This window comes from Podospora pseudoanserina, chromosome 4, assembly GCF_035222485.1.
Source record: "Podospora pseudoanserina strain CBS 124.78 chromosome 4, whole genome shotgun sequence".
Classification (NCBI taxonomy): domain Eukaryota; kingdom Fungi; phylum Ascomycota; class Sordariomycetes; order Sordariales; family Podosporaceae; genus Podospora; species Podospora pseudoanserina.
Genome location: NC_085923.1, coordinates 2,675,582 through 2,692,583, shown reverse-complemented (window position 1 = coordinate 2,692,583; position 17,002 = coordinate 2,675,582). Strand labels below are relative to the sequence as shown.

The window sequence follows — 17,002 nt, the reverse complement described above, 5'->3', positions numbered from 1 at the left end:
GAGCTTGGTGATGGAGCCAGGGCAAGATTGAAACGATGATACCCGTCTGCCGTCGAGACCATCGACACTTCAAAACCAGGCAGCAGAATTCGGCCGATCAGGACTGGCTGCACGGACGCCACATCCACTAACCTGGATGTGCCAAGAGGCCACCAGACACAAAACCTTAATCCAATTACCCCCAGTCCTCTCAGCCAATCACTGATCGACAAGGTGCTTTGTCAGGACTCTATTTCTGGGCCTGCCTCTTATCAAGCACAGGGAAGCACGTGAGTCCCGCTGAGGCCGTCAACCTCACCCTCCGAATGTAAAATGTAAAACAAGCAGTTGCAACACTGCGATACCGGCCACCTCACCTAGCCCGATGCTCCTCAGATCCTGCGACTTCATTACTGAATGCCATTTCTTGGAAGCTTGTAGAGTCGAGAAACAAGGAAATCGACTAAACCACCCTTCGACACTGGCCCAGAGAATCGGTTCCAATCACGCAACCACCGGGCCCGACATATGCACAGACGGGCCAAGATTTGTTCTCGAAGCTGGCCTGTGTCACCGAGGGTTTGCGCCGCAAAACGACAGTGTGATCTCCAGCTGCACCATGAGGCTGCAAGCCGCCCCCAGAGATGAGTTCGAGAGGAAGCTCCGGGTTGTCGGCGAGGGACTCATGAGAGAACCACCGAGTCTGCGAGCCTAGTTACAAGGCTAGATAGATTTGAATCATCCTCACTTGACATTTCTGTCACTGCCACATCTGAAGTCTCCGGGGAAGGACCGGTGGATGTTGACTGAGATGGCTGTTTCTCTTTAGGATTGCCCTAAAAGAGACTAGCGCATAGCAACCCAGCCCTACGGTGGTGGAGAGATCCGGGGACGTGAGCTTGGGCCAACCGGCGACGGGATCTTGACCAATAGGAACGCGAGTTTGAGGGGAAGCATTTTCGGAAGACAAGGGACAGGGCACTTGGCTTGTCATTGGTGGCCCACTCACCGCCAGGCCCCCGAAAATAACCCTGGACGCTGCTTTTGCGGTCCTTTGCAGCCACCACCCACCACAACTGGGCTAAATGCGCTATCAGGGCTAATTTTACCCACGCCAACCCACGACATAGAGATTCATGGCTGCCTGAAAACGGGGGGGGGGGGGATGATTGCTCAAACTCCACCGTTTCTTCTCTTTTGGTGCCCGTTGCATTCCACCCAGCTGTTGAGGTGCCTCGTAAACTGGAGCGGGCATGCGGACGACCCCGCTGAACCTCTTCTTTCTCCCTTCCAGGTTCTCTTTTCTCTACATGTGAATGTGTTTCTTCAGCTATCGAGTTTGGTCCAGGATCCTTAGGTTGCAAGATGAGCATCAGGCTAGGAACAAACCGCGCTTCTCTGCCCCATGAAGCCTTTCCTCTCCTCAACCTCAGAGCTCAGTACCAGCCCAGTGGACGGAATGGAGGGAAGGGGAGAGGAGGGGGTGTGCAACACTACACCAGGCTTTGGGTACGTACCTCCACGGTCATGAAATGCTCGAAGTACCCAGGTACATCTTCAACAACCAACACGCCCAGTTCCATGCATGGCCCCATATTCACCCTCGGTCCAAGACACGACGACCCATGAACCCAAGAATCCTTGCGGGTGGGTCTGTAGCGGGTACCTCACAACCAGGCTGCAGAATAACCAGCAAGAGTGTCCAAGGATACTTACCAGCCAATTTGCCGTAGACCATCCATGTAATCCCTGCATGTGGGCTTGTGAGTACCTCGACTTGGTGAATCTTCTTGGGCCAGCTCTTAAAGACTGATCTCCCCCTCCCTCCGACGTAGAGATAGACGTTTGACGCCGCACCCACCAACTTGGATATATAGTTCGTCCCATCCTCTCGGATCTGGCACACAGTTCTCATCTCACCTCACCTCACCACCTTACTTCTTCTCATCCCAAACCTTACCTGGCTTTACAAGACGCCGTTCACCATGGCCAGCATGTTCCAGCTCAACCCCCACACATATACCCATTACCAGCAGGCCCCAATGGCGCCCGCAAGACAATTCTCGCACGGCACCAGCAGCGCCTTCAGCCCCTCAGCCAACCCCGACGAGGACTGGACCAAGATCTCAGACCTTGCCGAGAGGAGGAGGATACAGAACCGCATTGCCCAGCGCAACTATCGTACGTAGCCTCATGGGACGACACTCCAAGTGCAAACACTAAACAGCTGGGTACAGGCAAGAAGTTGAAGAAGCGCATGGAAGAGCTGGAGCGCAAGGCCGGAGTATCAGACGAATCCCCCTCTCCCGGCAGTGAGAAGACAAGCCCAGCACCCAAGCCTGCGAAGCGCGCCCCAGCGACCAAGGCACGGAAGCAATCGCCACCTGCCACCGGCAGACAGGTTGTCGCTCCTCACTTCACAACTCCATCCTATGGACAGCACGATCAGTACCTCTTCAGCCACAGCTACGAGGATGACAGAGATCGATCCACCAGCCCAGTGGGCCCCTACTACCAGACTGGCTACTCTGCTCCTCCCAGCGACGAGATGTTCACTCCCTACAACTTCCACCAAATGCCCCAAGATCCAGTCGTAACACTCGCCGAGTACTCAAACACTATTTCTCTGCCATCCATGCAAGCCCTGGATAGCTACAACAACGGCTTCTTCCCAGGGATGCCCATGCACGGAGGCCACCCTCCTCCCTTTGAGCATCTGACCCCGAATGTGAGTGCCTCTCGGAACCAAGCTACTGCACCTCCTCCACATCTTCCTCCTCTTCAAAACCTTCATCGTGGCCCGTAAAAACTCTCAAGAAGATCACCGTTGCTGATGGGTGCCTGACACAGACTCCGCCTCTGTCACACTCTCTCGAACACTCGGCGGCCTGCTCGGACTCTGGTAGCTACACCGAGTACCCGAAGACGCCACTGTCCATGCCTGGCTCGCCTGGTTATGGTCCACAGCAATAAGCATGGATTTTTTGTTTCGCTTGGAGATTGTTTGGACACCAAGGGCAAGGGAAAATAGGGGTACAAGAGAGGGACGCCTCAAGGCAAAGGATATACACAACACATATATACGCAACCGCCAACATAAAAAACAACAATCACCACACAACAACAGATTATCGGTACAACTATGCCAGTACTGGCGTGGTGGGAAAAGGCCACCACTCTCAGGAGGGGTCGGCATCCCATACGCAACGAATTGATCGGCATTTTCACGGGGTTCAGGGACTTGGGGATATCAGGGACAGCATTCGTCAGGGCCAGGCTGGTTGGGAGGGACTCTGCTTTTTGAGGTGTTTTCTGGGAGGAAAGCAGGTGCTTGCCCGCAGCGTTTTTGTAGCAGCGACTTCTACGTTGCTCTTTTCTTGTAGCCTCTTATCAGGATTTTGGATTGCAAGTCCAAGTCTTCTCACATTTTGAAGAATCAACAAAATTGTTAAAATACCACACTTTTTCCCCCCCAATGAGTGATGATGGATCTTGGCGGAGGAGCTAGAAGTCCAAGTTAAACTGCTGACTGTGTCAGCATTCTCTGCATCAGTGCTTACCTCTTTGCCTTGTCGTTGGGGAGCTCAACGGCTACCCGCCCGCGCGGAAAGCGGACACTAGTGTTAAGACGATGACATTTAATGAGACTAGAGTCCGAATTTCTGCCGGATTTGACAAATGGGAGATATCGTGATCATGAACGATGGTGTTGTGTTGATGACAATTCAGTTTCTGACAAATCCAACACTCACCGTTTCTATCCCACATCTGCAATCATTCATCTTTTTCCACCTCGCAAAAGTTTTCGTTCTCCCAACCATGATGCCGACGCCAAAAAGCCTACCAAAACGGCCAACTGTACCAAACAACCCACCGCCCCGGACACCCCAGACTCGTGCTCCCCGCGGCGCACAAACGTCCACTTGGAGAATGCCTCCAAATCCAGTTATATCCCGTCTCTCTCTCTCTCTCAAGCCCCACAACTCAGAACTCCAGGTAGGTATTCGGCTATGCTACGCCTCTCGCACCAGGCCTTCGCCTGATCTCGCAAAGCTACCACCCTCCAGCTCTCCTGCAAAAATCACAACGAGCGTGCGTAAACACCCGGTGCAGAATACCACCCTCAAGTTGTGGGGCGAATGCACCAACCAGCCTTACGAACATTTGCCCATCCAAGCCTAGCCTCGGCCGGCGCCGGCGGCAACGAAAAAGAAGCTGCGGCGCAGGCTTCACCAGTGTAGACAACCCTCAAAAGTGGGGATGGACGTCAAATTCCGAGTTTGATCGGAGAGAGAGTGGGGAGGAATCTGGGTATCTCGTCTCTGCCAGCCAGTCTGCTGCCCGAAGAAGAGAATACCGAGATACACCGGCTCCCTTCTCATCCCCTCCCAATCTCGCAAATATTTCAAAAGCAGCACGACGACCATCTTCGATTCTTGCGGCCCAAAAATACAGGCCAGGGGCTCGCCTCTCTGAGCAGAAACCCATTTGGGAAAGGTATCAAAAAGCACCACCACCCTACGGAGAAAACTCCACACGGAACAGCGAGGCTCGGCCTTCCGCTTAAATAACCCAACGGCACAGCGAGAACGGACGAAGCGGAGCGGTTTTAGGTGAGCGAGTGTGGGGGCCGACGGCGCCGAACCAGAGCTGAAGCCTTGCCGCCCGGCGTACGATTCCAGGGATATTCTATCGGGTCTTCCATTTTCGCCTGTGCCACGCCTGTGCAGTAAGTGGGTGAAAACAGGCCGATCCTGGTTTGGATTAAAAAAGGGCGTGAAGGAAGCTAAGAAAACGGTTCAGTGTTGGGATGGTTTCCTGCTCCTGGAAACGGTGCCTGATAAATGAGATCTAATAGACATCAAGATACTCGTTGGGTAGAAAAGGGCCTTAACACAGTCTGCTATGCTGTGCGACTTGTCAAGTATAGATAATAATATACCTGGGAAAATACCAACAGAATGCAGTTGGTCGAGTCCGAAATGGTTATTGGTCGCAAAAAGAGGTGGAACTGGGCGTTGGGACAGTTGGAGGAGACGTTACCAGGTTCTGGAACACAAGGGACTCACAAGACCCAGAACCACTGCACGATATCTCTGTCCCCCGTGTTCCTCGGAAGTTTGCGGTTAAATTTGAAGGGGGGGAGGGAGGGGGCGGTCCTTTGAACGAGAACTTCTCGGCCTGAATGATACGTTGTCGTCGTCCTTCACCGTGGATTCGGCCGAGTCGAAGTTGATGTGATGTTCAAACATCGAACTTGCTCTCTCTCGCACTGAAGACCCTTGAAGTGAAGATGAACCCTCGGACCTAACAGACACTGGGGGCTCTGATTGGTCAAAGTTTATTCCCGTTTTGACCATCGTTTTTCCGTCGCACCTCCACTCACCAATTACATGCAGCTTCGTGAGCTCAAACAAACCACAAGTTGGGAATGGGATTCTGGTCCTTGAGGATATGGAGATTCCCGGTTGAACCACGTCTTTTCCTGCGCCCCTCTCTCTCCATGGCCAACAACACAGCACATGAACAACACACGGTCCTGATCGCATGGTTAAGTCCGCTCGCATATCCACAGTCCACGGTCCTATCTTTCCGAGTTGATTGGCTGCGTCGTCACCCCCAAACTCCGTGTGTTGCTCCCCGTCTCTGGTGCTCCCAACAACCAACACAACCATGCCCAGAATGTACCCTCTTTCTACCAACGTGCAGGTGATCCGGCACATGTACTCGCCGTAGGTATGTATGTACCGTCGTTGCAGCTTCTGAGTTGCTGGGCGGTAGCGGCACCCGAAAAAGAGTCTCGAATGTTTCAGCCAAAATCCCAACGGCGTTTTCCACTCTGGCTTGATCCACACCGCCAAACACCGTCGGGAATGTCCTCAAACACTTCATTTGAGCAGACCTGGAAATACTCGAATCTTGTATCTGTAACAGGACACCGTCGGCACCTCGTGCCATCCTTCCGACGGCTTGGAGAAGGATTGGCCGCGAGGCCACAGCCAGGGCCAAAGTCCGAGCGAGGTTCTTCTTCGTTCCCCAGAAAGATCTCTGCATCGCCATTTTCACCCCCTGGTATCCCCCTGGTATCCCCCTACTTGCGAAATAAATCCACTTCAGATGGCCCGAATGTGGGGACATGGCCTTCCTTCCGCGGGTCCCCAGCCGCCATTGGTCAAGGGCCTTTTCAGAGTTCTGTGATCATCACTTTATTCCGACCGTCTATGTGTGTCAAGGAGACCAGGGGGTGGTTGTCGTTGGGGGATGAAAGTCGCAATAACAAAAACAACAACAACAACAACAACGACTGTCACATTACACAGCCTGAGGACGACGCGTATAGTACTGTGCAACTCGTGGGGTGAGTGGCATTGACGAAAGGGCAATGCAGATAACCGGATGTTGTCATTTGCCTTGTTTAGGAAGGACTGCCATCGTTCGAAGCGGTGTGTCTACCAATTTCTTCTTCGTGGCCTGTTCCCTTTCAGTTTCGGTTTCCAAGGTCTGAAGCTGCTTTGGCACAACATCTGCACTCCTATTCAGCAGCAATGCTTCGTCAGTCAAAGTCTTGCAACCAGTGGCTCGCTCGTATTGTGCGATCACCTTCATACCTTCCTATTACGGCCAGCTGGATGGCCTCAAATCCCAGCGGAAATCATCGCGAGGGCGGTGTTTCGTGCCTCATCTGATCAGGCACACCTCGAGGTTGTGAGCATTGTTCGGTCCCAATCCTTCATTCACCCAATACCGTAGGAGTCCTCCGATAAGCCACTGCCACAGATCTTATCGACAGTGAGATGTCAGGCCCCACATTTTGCCTGCCAAGTGCTGACATGGAGAAGCCGTTCAACGGTGCAGTCTGACATCTTGGAACATGAGACTCAGCCCTATGAGAAGGAGAATGAGGGAATGATCCAATAGGAGAACGTAGCTGGTCGACATCAGTCAAACTGACAGACGGCAAGCCCCCTGTCCTGCTGAAAGACATGCTGCGGGAAGGTAATGGGGAGACGCATGTCAGACTTTTACAGCCTTGTCACATGATTTTGGCTCTTTCCTGTCTCTGACGTCGGTTACTCTTCTGTTTTGCTCTCCTTGTATGCCCTACCCAATGAAGGCATTTCGCATTTTGGCCTGTAATATCGAGCATCAGTAGAGACCTTGAGACGCTTGCCGTGAAATGACTCGGAGGGAGCTCAAGTAGCAGATACTTCACCGTTCTGGCACCATCATGGAAGGGTTCGGTCGACAAGGCGGATGCTTACCAATGCTGAGTACGCAAAGACACGGATGGAATGGTGGGCAAGTGGAAAGGTAGACCTGGATGGGTGTGAGTGGCCTGGCATGAATGAGGCTCACTATCAACGGGTGGGTGAACAAGCTGGACAAATCATGAACGCGGGCAAATTACATCTGACACGGCATCAGCATCGTCAAGGAATGGAGGTGGGTTCAGCGGATCGAGTGGAAACGGGCGGAAATGGCAAGTCCATGTCACTGAGTCACTCACAAGTCAACCTCATCAGCCCTTCAGGGGTCAAATAAGTTGGACATGGTGACGTGACGTCGGGCGGGTGGGTGGAAATCGTTTATTCGGCCGTGGGATTTGGATGGTCAGTCATGTCCGCAATCTCGGCATCGTCGAATCAGAGCAACCAAAAGAACTATGAAGCAATGCCAGTCGAACAATCTCCACATGTTGCTGTAGGCAGAAATATATCCGGTCGATGGTCATTCGATCTCAAGTCACCGAAACAGAAAGGAAGGTTGTGGGGGCCTTTATGAGATGGGCCGGCAGACAATGGTTCTGGGCTGGATATAGCACGAGAGCTGTTAAGTTGACATACAACTGGGTTTGACCGGTGTCGATCGGATGGAGCATTGTTAGGGCAGGACTGGGCTGGCAAAAATCGTGTTAGGTCTCAATGGTAGGCACCGGCTGGCCTGGAGAACCTGTGGTAAACGCTCGTCGGGGTGGTTGGGATGTTCAAGTTGGGCTTTGGACCGGACTCGTTAGGTCGTGCGTTGACAGTTGAATCTCGATGGGTGGACTCTCGGGATGGGGGCCTTAAAGATTGCAATCTGGGTGAACTTGTTGAGTCGATTCCTGGTCAAATGTTCTTTTGAACGAATGGATTTCTCGGGGTTAGTGGACTCTTCGGAAGGCCTTGGTTTTGGTTCTCATGACTTGGGTATACGCTTGACCCTGATGAATGCCTGGCTTTCTGTGAGACGTGTCGATAAATGGTCGCAGGCGTAGTCACTGGTATCCATCTCGACACATCGTGGGGTGCCAATAGAATCCGGCTGGGCATCCGCGTGGGTGCAGAAATGGACGGCAAAAAAGCGGGAAACTCGCATCTGTCGCTGTATGTCTCGTGGGGGGACAAAATAACCTGGAATTCAGTTGGAAGTTGCTTTGGGCTGTCCGTGACAAGGGAAAGCTGCTCTGAACGTTGCAGGGCATTCAGGGATTGCAATGAATGGAAACACTACAGGTAAGTGCCGCAAGGCTGAAGAATGAAGCTGGCGGGACCCTGTCGTTGAGAGAATCCAGGGCTGGAGAAAGTGTGGTTCCTGGTAGGGAGCAGAAGACTTCTTATACACATGCTCCCCCAATCGAGACCGGAGGTCCATGAAGGCATCATCGATCAGGAGTGCCGAGGTCCGGAGTCTGTGATTGATACGGGTGTAGTTTCAGTGAACATTTGCGCAATCCTCATGCAATATATCGTCAAGGTGGCGCCAGAGGAGATCACGCATACCATGGATGAGTCCTTACCTGTGGAAAGATTAGATAACGAATGACGATGTCAGATGGAATGCGATCTGTTTTGCTTTGGTGGCTGAGAATTAATGGAGCTGAGAGGATGAGGATTGTTAAGATATCAGCTCCGTTCTGATACATCCAGCACATGACACGCATCCCAAGGACCCCATTTCTTTGGGAATGGTTCGTTGACATACCCTCTTCCATCAGCATTCTCTCAACATGTCGACCCCCTTGCAGTGGGCCAGCTTCTCATGAACCCCTTTTGATAGACTCTCATGATGAATTGCTCTGAGGAAAGCTTCCTAATGACAGTAGTTGCGTGTGAGGTCACATAGAATGCCCGAGTCCATCATATCCTCAACGATCTTGAGCCGTCATTTGTTTGTTCTTAGAGAATTGGACCGCCCATCCAACTCATGCACCGAGCCCAAAGCTGACTACCCCTCAACTTCTCTTTGCCCTAGCTCCACCACCTCTCCCTTGTTTGTAACTCGTTGACTTGCGATCTATTCTCGGGTGACAAAAAGGCACCCTCTTTTTGTTTCCGGCGACAATAGAACCAAACCGCGGAAGTGATTGACAGTAAGAGCATGGCACCAAGGATTGAACCCGCTAAACGGCCTGGGTTGGGGATTGGGAGTATGACGTTGCATTTCTCACATAAACCCAGTCAGCAATCGCTCATGATAGGGAATAATGGGGGTTTCTAAGCAAATCTGGCTTGCCTGGAAGGGACGCTGTCGTACTTGTTGGGATCTGTGTGGCCATTGTGAAGTAGGTTAACTGTCGAGAGGTAGTAAATACTGGGGACGATTCCCAAGTCGATGTTGGTGTGATGATGCTGCTGGGGCTGAGAGTAAGAACAGACTGTTTCAGCAATGGAGTACTTGTCCCACGAGCCTCGGTGTTCTGGGCTTGGAGAAGCTGGTCTAGGCATGGTTCAAGGAAAGCCCTAAACTCAACATCAACGATCTCAACGTTTGGGAGAGGATACAGTTTTTGAACGCAGTCCTTGCATGTGAGGTATCCAGGTTGCCAATCCAGGGCTTTCTCACACAACTCTGTCTGGTTGTCTCGAACCATGGAGGCAGTCCTCCATGGCACCCTTGATAGTCGTTTAGCAGCGAAAGCATATCTGCAGAGGGGAAACCAAAGCTATAGAAGTCAAGGGATGGCCAATTCTGACAGAAAAAGGTAGCGGCGCGGTGTCTCTTTCAGCAGAAATACCATTCTTGGTGACCACAAGTCTATAAGGATATAAGAAACATGAGCCCAGAAAAGAAACATGGATCCATCTATCACCTGAGATCAGTTTGATCTACGGGCGTAGCATTAATTGTCGAGGATTGACTAATGTGGAGACTATCACAAGTCCCTGAGGTCACATGGGCAGCCTTCTTTAACGTTCACACTGGTTGGAGAAATTGAAAGAAACAAGGCATCCAGTCTAAGCGACGTAACTGGTCCTCTAAGTCTACCCGATTCCCATCGATACTGCGCCCCCAATACTGGCTTTTGCGGTTACACATAGTGCTTTGAGGCAACCTTGCGCTACTCGACGCGCCTCTCAAGATTCTGTTGAAGCTCAGCAAATTTCATCTGTATCTAATTCTGTTTGTGGTCCTAGAGGAAGCGGGTACTCCTCTGGAACAGTATGATGGCTGACAAATGCGGGCTGAAGTGCAAGGAGCTTAACGGCAAAGTAGGCACCTATGCAAAGATCATGCGTCCTTCTCCTTGTTATTATCTTTTCCTCTTCCAAAAGTCTCAGGGTTTCTAGACCCAAAGCCCTGACTCAACTCCACGTACCCAAACATCACATCCATTTCACTGGCCCCATGTCCAAGATCCATCTCTACCCTAGACCCCGGTTTCCCATCTACCTCACGTATCGGCGTTCCATCCAGCTCATGGATGGCTAGCGAATCTCCACCCATCGTTGTTTCCAGTTTCTTTTCCACGTCTAATCCTATACCGCCTTTCTGTTTTGCTTCAGCATGGTGTGACGATACCGATCGTCTACGCCTGCATTTGCACCACCACACTGCAACCAGACACTGGTTTATGATGACCGCAGCTGACGAGCCAATAATGACACTTATGAGTTGAGAGTTGGAGAGCGTCCCCAAACCGTTCGCTTCGTTTTGGGTGTTAGCATGGGGACTGAGAGTCGTCGAATTTATGTCATAGTTTGGGTGTGTTGTTCGGACTTGACTGAATTCAGAGTTCATTTTGGGCAGGGAACAAGCTTTACTTTTTTTTGCTTTGGGTTTATCAAAGAAGAAAACCAGAAGGCGATTTTAAGGTCGGGGATGTGTAAAGAACCCCACGAAACCGACAATACTAGGGGCATGCTTGAGTAGAAGGTTTGAGAAGAAGGTCAGAAACTCAGCGAAAGCTATTCCGATATATCAGGCTGTAGTTGACAGCCTGCAGGATATATTACACACCAGGCGCCCCGCATCTACAAACACCAATGCTATCCCTTTCATCACTACGGAAACTTAATGATTTAGTGGTAAAATCTCGGTGACTTGATCTGTTCCGCACTTGCCACACTCACGGCAGTTACCTCCGCGTGCTTGATCTAGGTGCAGCGTGTTGTCCTAGCCCCACGCCACATTCCTAACTGTTTAACCTTCAAAACTTCAAACCTACGTATCATCTAGCTCAGCTTTACTAGATATCTAACACAAAGCTTGCAAGCTACAAACATCAGCGGCAGCAGGCACTTGGCGGACAAAGGTCTCCACTTACCAGTACAATGTGGAGCTCTAACCCCTGACCGCCCCTAAAGTGGAGCACAAACACCAAAAAAAATTGCAAAAACATACAACACCAGGGATTCCCCAGTGGTCACCCACCTGAGTACTAGTCTGGCGATCAGTAGCTTATCTAGGGGAGAGCGGACGGGATCCCGAGCTTTCTACTGTCTGTGGTCGTATGTGATAGAGTTTGTTAGAGTTCGTGGCTATTACTTGATCAGAGAACAAACGGCTACGAGATACAGTCAGACCACCGATATTGAGCAGGAAGGAATCAACATCCACCTGCCTGAATAATAGCACCTCGCCCTGAAAACCCTCGGGTATCCCCAGCCTCTTTGTCTGGAAAAGGGACGTGAGGTTTCTCTGTCTCGGTTACTAACCAAGGGTGTAGAGCTGTCTAAGGTATTTCGAAGCTGAACAGATGCATCTGAAGTAACGAGAATTTGGAAGAGAGAAAAGCTGCAGAATCCTCATAGACTCAGTGCTAGACTAATGTATCCAAACTTCCATATACATCGTCATTCCTTTCCTCGTCTGTAGAGTACTCCTGGCTTTTCTCACCCAGTTAACAGTCTTGCAACCAGCAAGTACAATGAAGCACCGGGCACTAAACCCCTGAGAGATTCTACAGCAGCCACAATTGTATATTTCAGTCAGGTACTGACGTCAGCTGCCCTTCGCCCGGCTAAGCACTACCTACCTACTATATATCATTCGCGATGGTGAACTTGGCCCCCAACTCTTAGATTGCAACGCAACGTCGTGCTGTTATCACTGCTACTTACCTTATCATATCTTTCCCACATGTGGCATCTAGCCTTGTCGATGTGTCTTCGGTGAATGCTTCGGGGCTGAGCTTCCTCTGAAGACCGATAGAGGTTGGCTGATTCATGTGAGCTCCATGGTCCATCTGTATCCGTATGTTCAGGATTGTCCACTCGGCTTCCTAACGCCCACTCCCCATCAAATATTCTTCCTCACTCTATCTCCAAAAGCCTTTCGATATCATGAGTGATCCTAACGGTATAACATTGGAGTTCCGAGATTTGCCGCCCCCATGCTGGGAGGTCTGCAGTATGTCTTTATCCGGCAGTCGTGTTCCTCAACCCCAATTGACCAGAAAACCTACAGACAAAGCCTACCAGCAAGTCCGACTCTTCGAGACATTTCCAGAATACTGCAAACCCGAATCTTCCTACCAGATCAATTACTCGAATTGTCTGGTCTGTTGCTCAACAACTCAGACGAACGATATCCATAAAACAGCCAACAGCATAAACGCAACGCTGGTTTCCATATTTGGAGAGTACACCAATCGTTGCAATGACTTCAATGGTGTCTCTGGGACCAATGCCAACAGACCTGAACCACAATCCAGCTCCGGTTTTACTCTCGCGCATATTATTGGCACAGTTCTCGGCGTGGTGGGAGGGATACTGCTTCTCGCTTGCATCGTAACTGCGTATCGAAACCGCTCTGGAGATAAGGTCGAGCGCACCCGCTTGTTGGAGCAAGAGGCCAAGGGCAAACGGCGGGAGTTGAGGAAGAAAGACCTCGAATCGCACTCTACCACCGCAGAGGTTGATAGGCCCTCAGAAATAAAGGCAGAGGTCTCACCTATGATACGGGAAATAGAGGGAAATCCTAGAACTGAGATGGAGGTTGAGGAGAGGGCTTGCGAGTTGGACTTGGGAAGTGGCTACAGCGAGATGGATGTTCAGCCTCCCAATGAGTATTCGAAACTGAACGCGGGAAACCGATGAATCTACCCTACTTTACACTGTTTTTCCTCTTTACTCCGAAAGTCTTTGCCTGTGCTTTCCTCCATTTCCGTGCCAGTCACCCCTGGTTCCACGCCGCCGGCCTCGTTCCATTCAAAGAGCCCTCCAGCTCTCCATACCCACTCTCTGTACTCAATCCTACCCGTAAACTCATCTCAACGATCATCTCGCCATGACCATTATCCAAGTCCAATTCACAGGCCCCAGAGTCAATATCCATTTCTACTCTTGGCGGCGGACTGCCATTTTTCTCTATCCAAGAGCTACCGTCTAACCCAGCCAAGGTGATTGTATCCCTGATGGAACTGTCATTGACATCTACAATGATAGACTGACATTTAAGAGAGCTCTCTAGATCCTTTTATTTTCGTTTTGCTTGGTGCTCCGAGTGTTGCCCTTGGCTTCTTCTCCGACGGCGCTGCCAGTATACCAGACAACCTACAAGAAGCGCTGCTGCTCCAGAACAGAAACCAGTGACGATCATGTGATGTAAACCAAAGCCAGAACTGTTGGCTGGACTATCGCTGCTGTTGAAATCGGTGCCGTTGGATGAAAGATCGGAGTTGGTTGTCTCGGGGAAAATGGAGCTGTCAGAAACTGAAACAGAGACCTAGGCCGTGGTAGAAAATTGACCGGGAAGAACTGGCTCAGTAGATTTGGATGTCGCAGTAGTAATTGTTCTGGAAATTTTCTCGGTGACTGTAACGCCGCTCTGGTAGTCAAGGCAGTGTCTGTTGTAGCAACCGAAAATTTCTTCCAAATACACTTCCACATCCTTCGACTCGGCGATGTCATGGTACCGCTGGTTCATAGCGCAGCAGAGATCGCAGCTCTTGTAGGTGATTTGATATGCTGATTCTGGGTTGCATATGCTGGGGAAGTTGTCGTCGATTGGGCTTCTTTGTATGCGCTTTCTGGAAATCCTGTTATTCAGTATCTTGCTGAAAACCAATGCAATATGGCCATGAACATACCGCAAACTGCCTAACAGCCATATGGTAATTGCTGGAGATAATACCGTGGTATTGTATCTTTTTTCTCTTGCGACAGAGTCATAGTATTAGTGAAGTGTCTCTCAAAAAAATATCTAGTTGGGTTATTTGAGCTATCTTGTTCAGCAATGGAGTTCGGGCGCCGGTCTCTTAAAAGACCGAGCGGAGAGTCAAACACAATATGCCTGAAGCCCATAGTTTGGTAGATCTCGGACTCTACAAAAACAGAACCAATCGACAGACATCTCCAAAACATAGCCTCACAGGCTATGTAAAGTTTAGGAGTAAAAAGAGTGCAGCCATAGCGATAGAACACTAGGATTTAGTCCATAGGGTGGGGTCCAGGTGCCCGCCGCAAATGAAATCCAAGTCTATGTAGTTAGTCTACCTCGTTTCAGTTGTAGGATTGGTTGCAAGGCCAGGCAGATTTATGCCTGCGGTGTTCGGACTCGATCATAGGTCCTGTAAGGTCCGATGTCAAAAGCCTTCTTTGCTTTCTAGATTATTCCCTTTCCTCGATATTCCTTTCTAAGTGCTGATTTCTCTCAGGATGTCTCCTCCAATATAAATGTAAATTTCATGGGGTATATCTGTCTAATGCTACCAGGTACACAACAGTCTCATTTTCACACTGAACCATCACATACGACCATACCTAGCTGAAAATACGGGATCCCGTCCGCTCTCCCCTCATCAAGCAGTTAAGGGTCAGATCAGTACTCAGGTCGGTGACGACTGGGGAATCCCTGTTGTTGTATGTCTTCGTCTTTTGCCAAAATAGATGAAATCATATCTATTTCTTTTTGCTACTTACTTAGGCAGCCTCCCTCCCAGATTATGCTGATTTTGTGTGTTTCTTGGAGGACAGTAAGCCTTATAAATCTCCTTGTCGCCTTTTATCTAATATTGACCTTCATGTTGTCATCTCTCGTGAATAGTCTGATATGTTATTTCTTCCACTTGTGCGATGTCAGCTGATGTCCTTTTGCTCTTCGTTGTTTGTCCTCCATTCTGATCCATCCGCTCTTCTTTCCCAACCATACCGCCCGCATCATCGGCGTTTTCCTCATCTTCCCTTTCAGCTCTCTCTTTGTTACTGCTTTGTTTAATCTCTTCTCTATCCACGCCGTACCTCTCCCCTTTCTCTGACAATCTCTTCTCCATCACGTCCAACTCCCCATACCCAAACTCCACATCCAGCTCCTTATAACCCCCCTCAACATCCATCTCCGCCCTCTTCGCCACCGGCGTCCCATCCAGCTCTGCAATCACCATCTCCTTGTTCTCCACCTCAACAACCCCAACATCATTCCCAATAGTAGTACTACTCCCCCCACTGCTACTCCCGCCCCTATCCTTCCCCAGAGCCTTCACCCGCCGTTTATACCTCCCCCTCAAAAACAGCACCCCCATCACCGCAACCACAATCACCGCTATCACCGCCCCAACAACCACCCCAACAATAACCCCCGTATTAACCTTCTGCCCCCCATCACCCCCCCCTTCAACCACCAACCCCACCCCCGTAGCCCTAACTCCCACAGTCTGAGTAGTAACCGTAAAAGTAGCCGTCACGACCGCCAACTCAGTGGCCGCATACACCCTTCCCGTCGTAGCAGCACTCCCCACCGCCGCCGGATCAGGGGTAAACACCGCAAAGGCGTCCAACGCCTCGCAATAGTCAAGATACGTCCCAAACTTTTCGTACAGCGCTTTATTCGCCCGTTCGAGCGAGTCAACGTTGGACACGTAGCGGGCGCAGCACGTTTTGCAGTTGGAGTGCAGGGCTCTAAAGTCTGAGCCGGGGCTTTGGCAGAGGAGAGGTTGTTTGCCTGTTTGTTGTGTTTTGGTGTAGGCTTGGACTGGGGACAGGGTTAGCGGGGAATGGGGAGGAAGGTCGGGGGTTGACGTTACGGCATGTGTCTTGACAGAGGGAGGGGATGTCTGATGCTGAAAATACTGGTTCTTGTCTTGTGGTGATGTGAGGGGGTTGCTGCTTTGATAGTCTAATAATCCCTTTGCCCAGCCCATGGTGTTGATATATCATAGTGAGCGACAAGAAGTGAGACGCAAGCGAGAGTGAGTGAGAAAAAAACAACAACAACAACAACAACAACAACAACAACGATAAACATGCCCACAATGGAATCCAACACTGGATATATTCCCCTCTTAAGTCAGTCATTCCCCCAAGGTTGCCTCATTAAACCTCGTGTCCAAACCCCCCAAGCCAAGCCTCATGCTGACACCAAGCTTATGTGACCTTCTTACTCAACCCCTGGCATTCATCACAACGTTACGCTGACATTCGCCCGCTCGTAAACTTCTTACTTGACCCAATCATCTCACAAAGCTAATCACTAGCATGAATGAGCGCATCATATCTGGATTTACCTAATCTTCATCAAAACACTGTTGCACAGCCTACCTACGATCCCAATCAGGAAGGCGACTTACATGATGGACTGACTCAGTCGCGGGTTAGGGTTGACATGCTACCCCTGACTCCTTCAACACAACAGAAAAACAAACAAACCATCACTACAGTCATCCAAGTTAAACAATATGCAACTAAAAAAAAAGTTGCTCTTTTCCCTATCCTCATCAATATCACAACATCCCATTTCACAGCAAAACATGCATTAAACCATCATCACACCCCTCCACTCCTCATTCTCCCAAAATTTTCCCTGTGACCCCATTCCCATGTTA

The 17,002-nt window shown here is 50.4% G+C and overlaps 4 protein-coding genes across 4 annotated transcripts; 3 read left to right on the top strand and 1 right to left on the bottom strand.

Moving 5' to 3' along the window:
• Positions 1 to 1,308: 1,308 nt before the first annotated feature.
• On the top strand, positions 1,309 to 1,856 carry QC764_0068510 (uncharacterized protein; the record flags this gene model as incomplete). The annotated part of the gene is made up of 2 exons (XM_062940610.1): positions 1,309 to 1,488; positions 1,821 to 1,856. Exons 1-2 carry the CDS (start codon positions 1,345 to 1,347, stop codon positions 1,854 to 1,856), a joined length of 180 nt encoding a protein of 59 aa, XP_062800688.1. The 5' UTR covers positions 1,309 to 1,344.
• Positions 1,857 to 1,964: 108 nt separating this feature from the next.
• QC764_407250 (uncharacterized protein) lies at positions 1,965 to 3,469 on the top strand (the record flags this gene model as incomplete). The annotated part of the gene is made up of 3 exons (XM_062947014.1): positions 1,965 to 2,160; positions 2,217 to 2,707; positions 2,830 to 3,469. 3 exons carry the CDS (start codon positions 1,965 to 1,967, stop codon positions 2,950 to 2,952), a joined length of 810 nt encoding a protein of 269 aa, XP_062800687.1. The 3' UTR covers positions 2,953 to 3,469.
• Positions 3,470 to 12,441: 8,972 nt separating this feature from the next.
• QC764_407253 (uncharacterized protein) lies at positions 12,442 to 13,284 on the top strand. The gene is made up of 2 exons (XM_062947015.1): positions 12,442 to 12,591; positions 12,649 to 13,284. The coding sequence occupies exons 1-2, from the start codon at positions 12,525 to 12,527 to the stop codon at positions 13,278 to 13,280; spliced, it is 699 nt and encodes a 232-aa protein (XP_062800686.1). The 5' UTR covers positions 12,442 to 12,524; the 3' UTR covers positions 13,281 to 13,284.
• Positions 13,285 to 15,211: 1,927 nt separating this feature from the next.
• On the bottom strand, positions 15,212 to 15,703 carry QC764_407255 (uncharacterized protein; the record flags this gene model as incomplete). Its single annotated transcript, XM_062947016.1, has 1 exon — positions 15,212 to 15,703. The coding sequence occupies one exon, from the start codon at positions 15,701 to 15,703 to the stop codon at positions 15,212 to 15,214; it is 492 nt and encodes a 163-aa protein (XP_062800685.1).
• Positions 15,704 to 17,002: the final 1,299 nt, after the last annotated feature.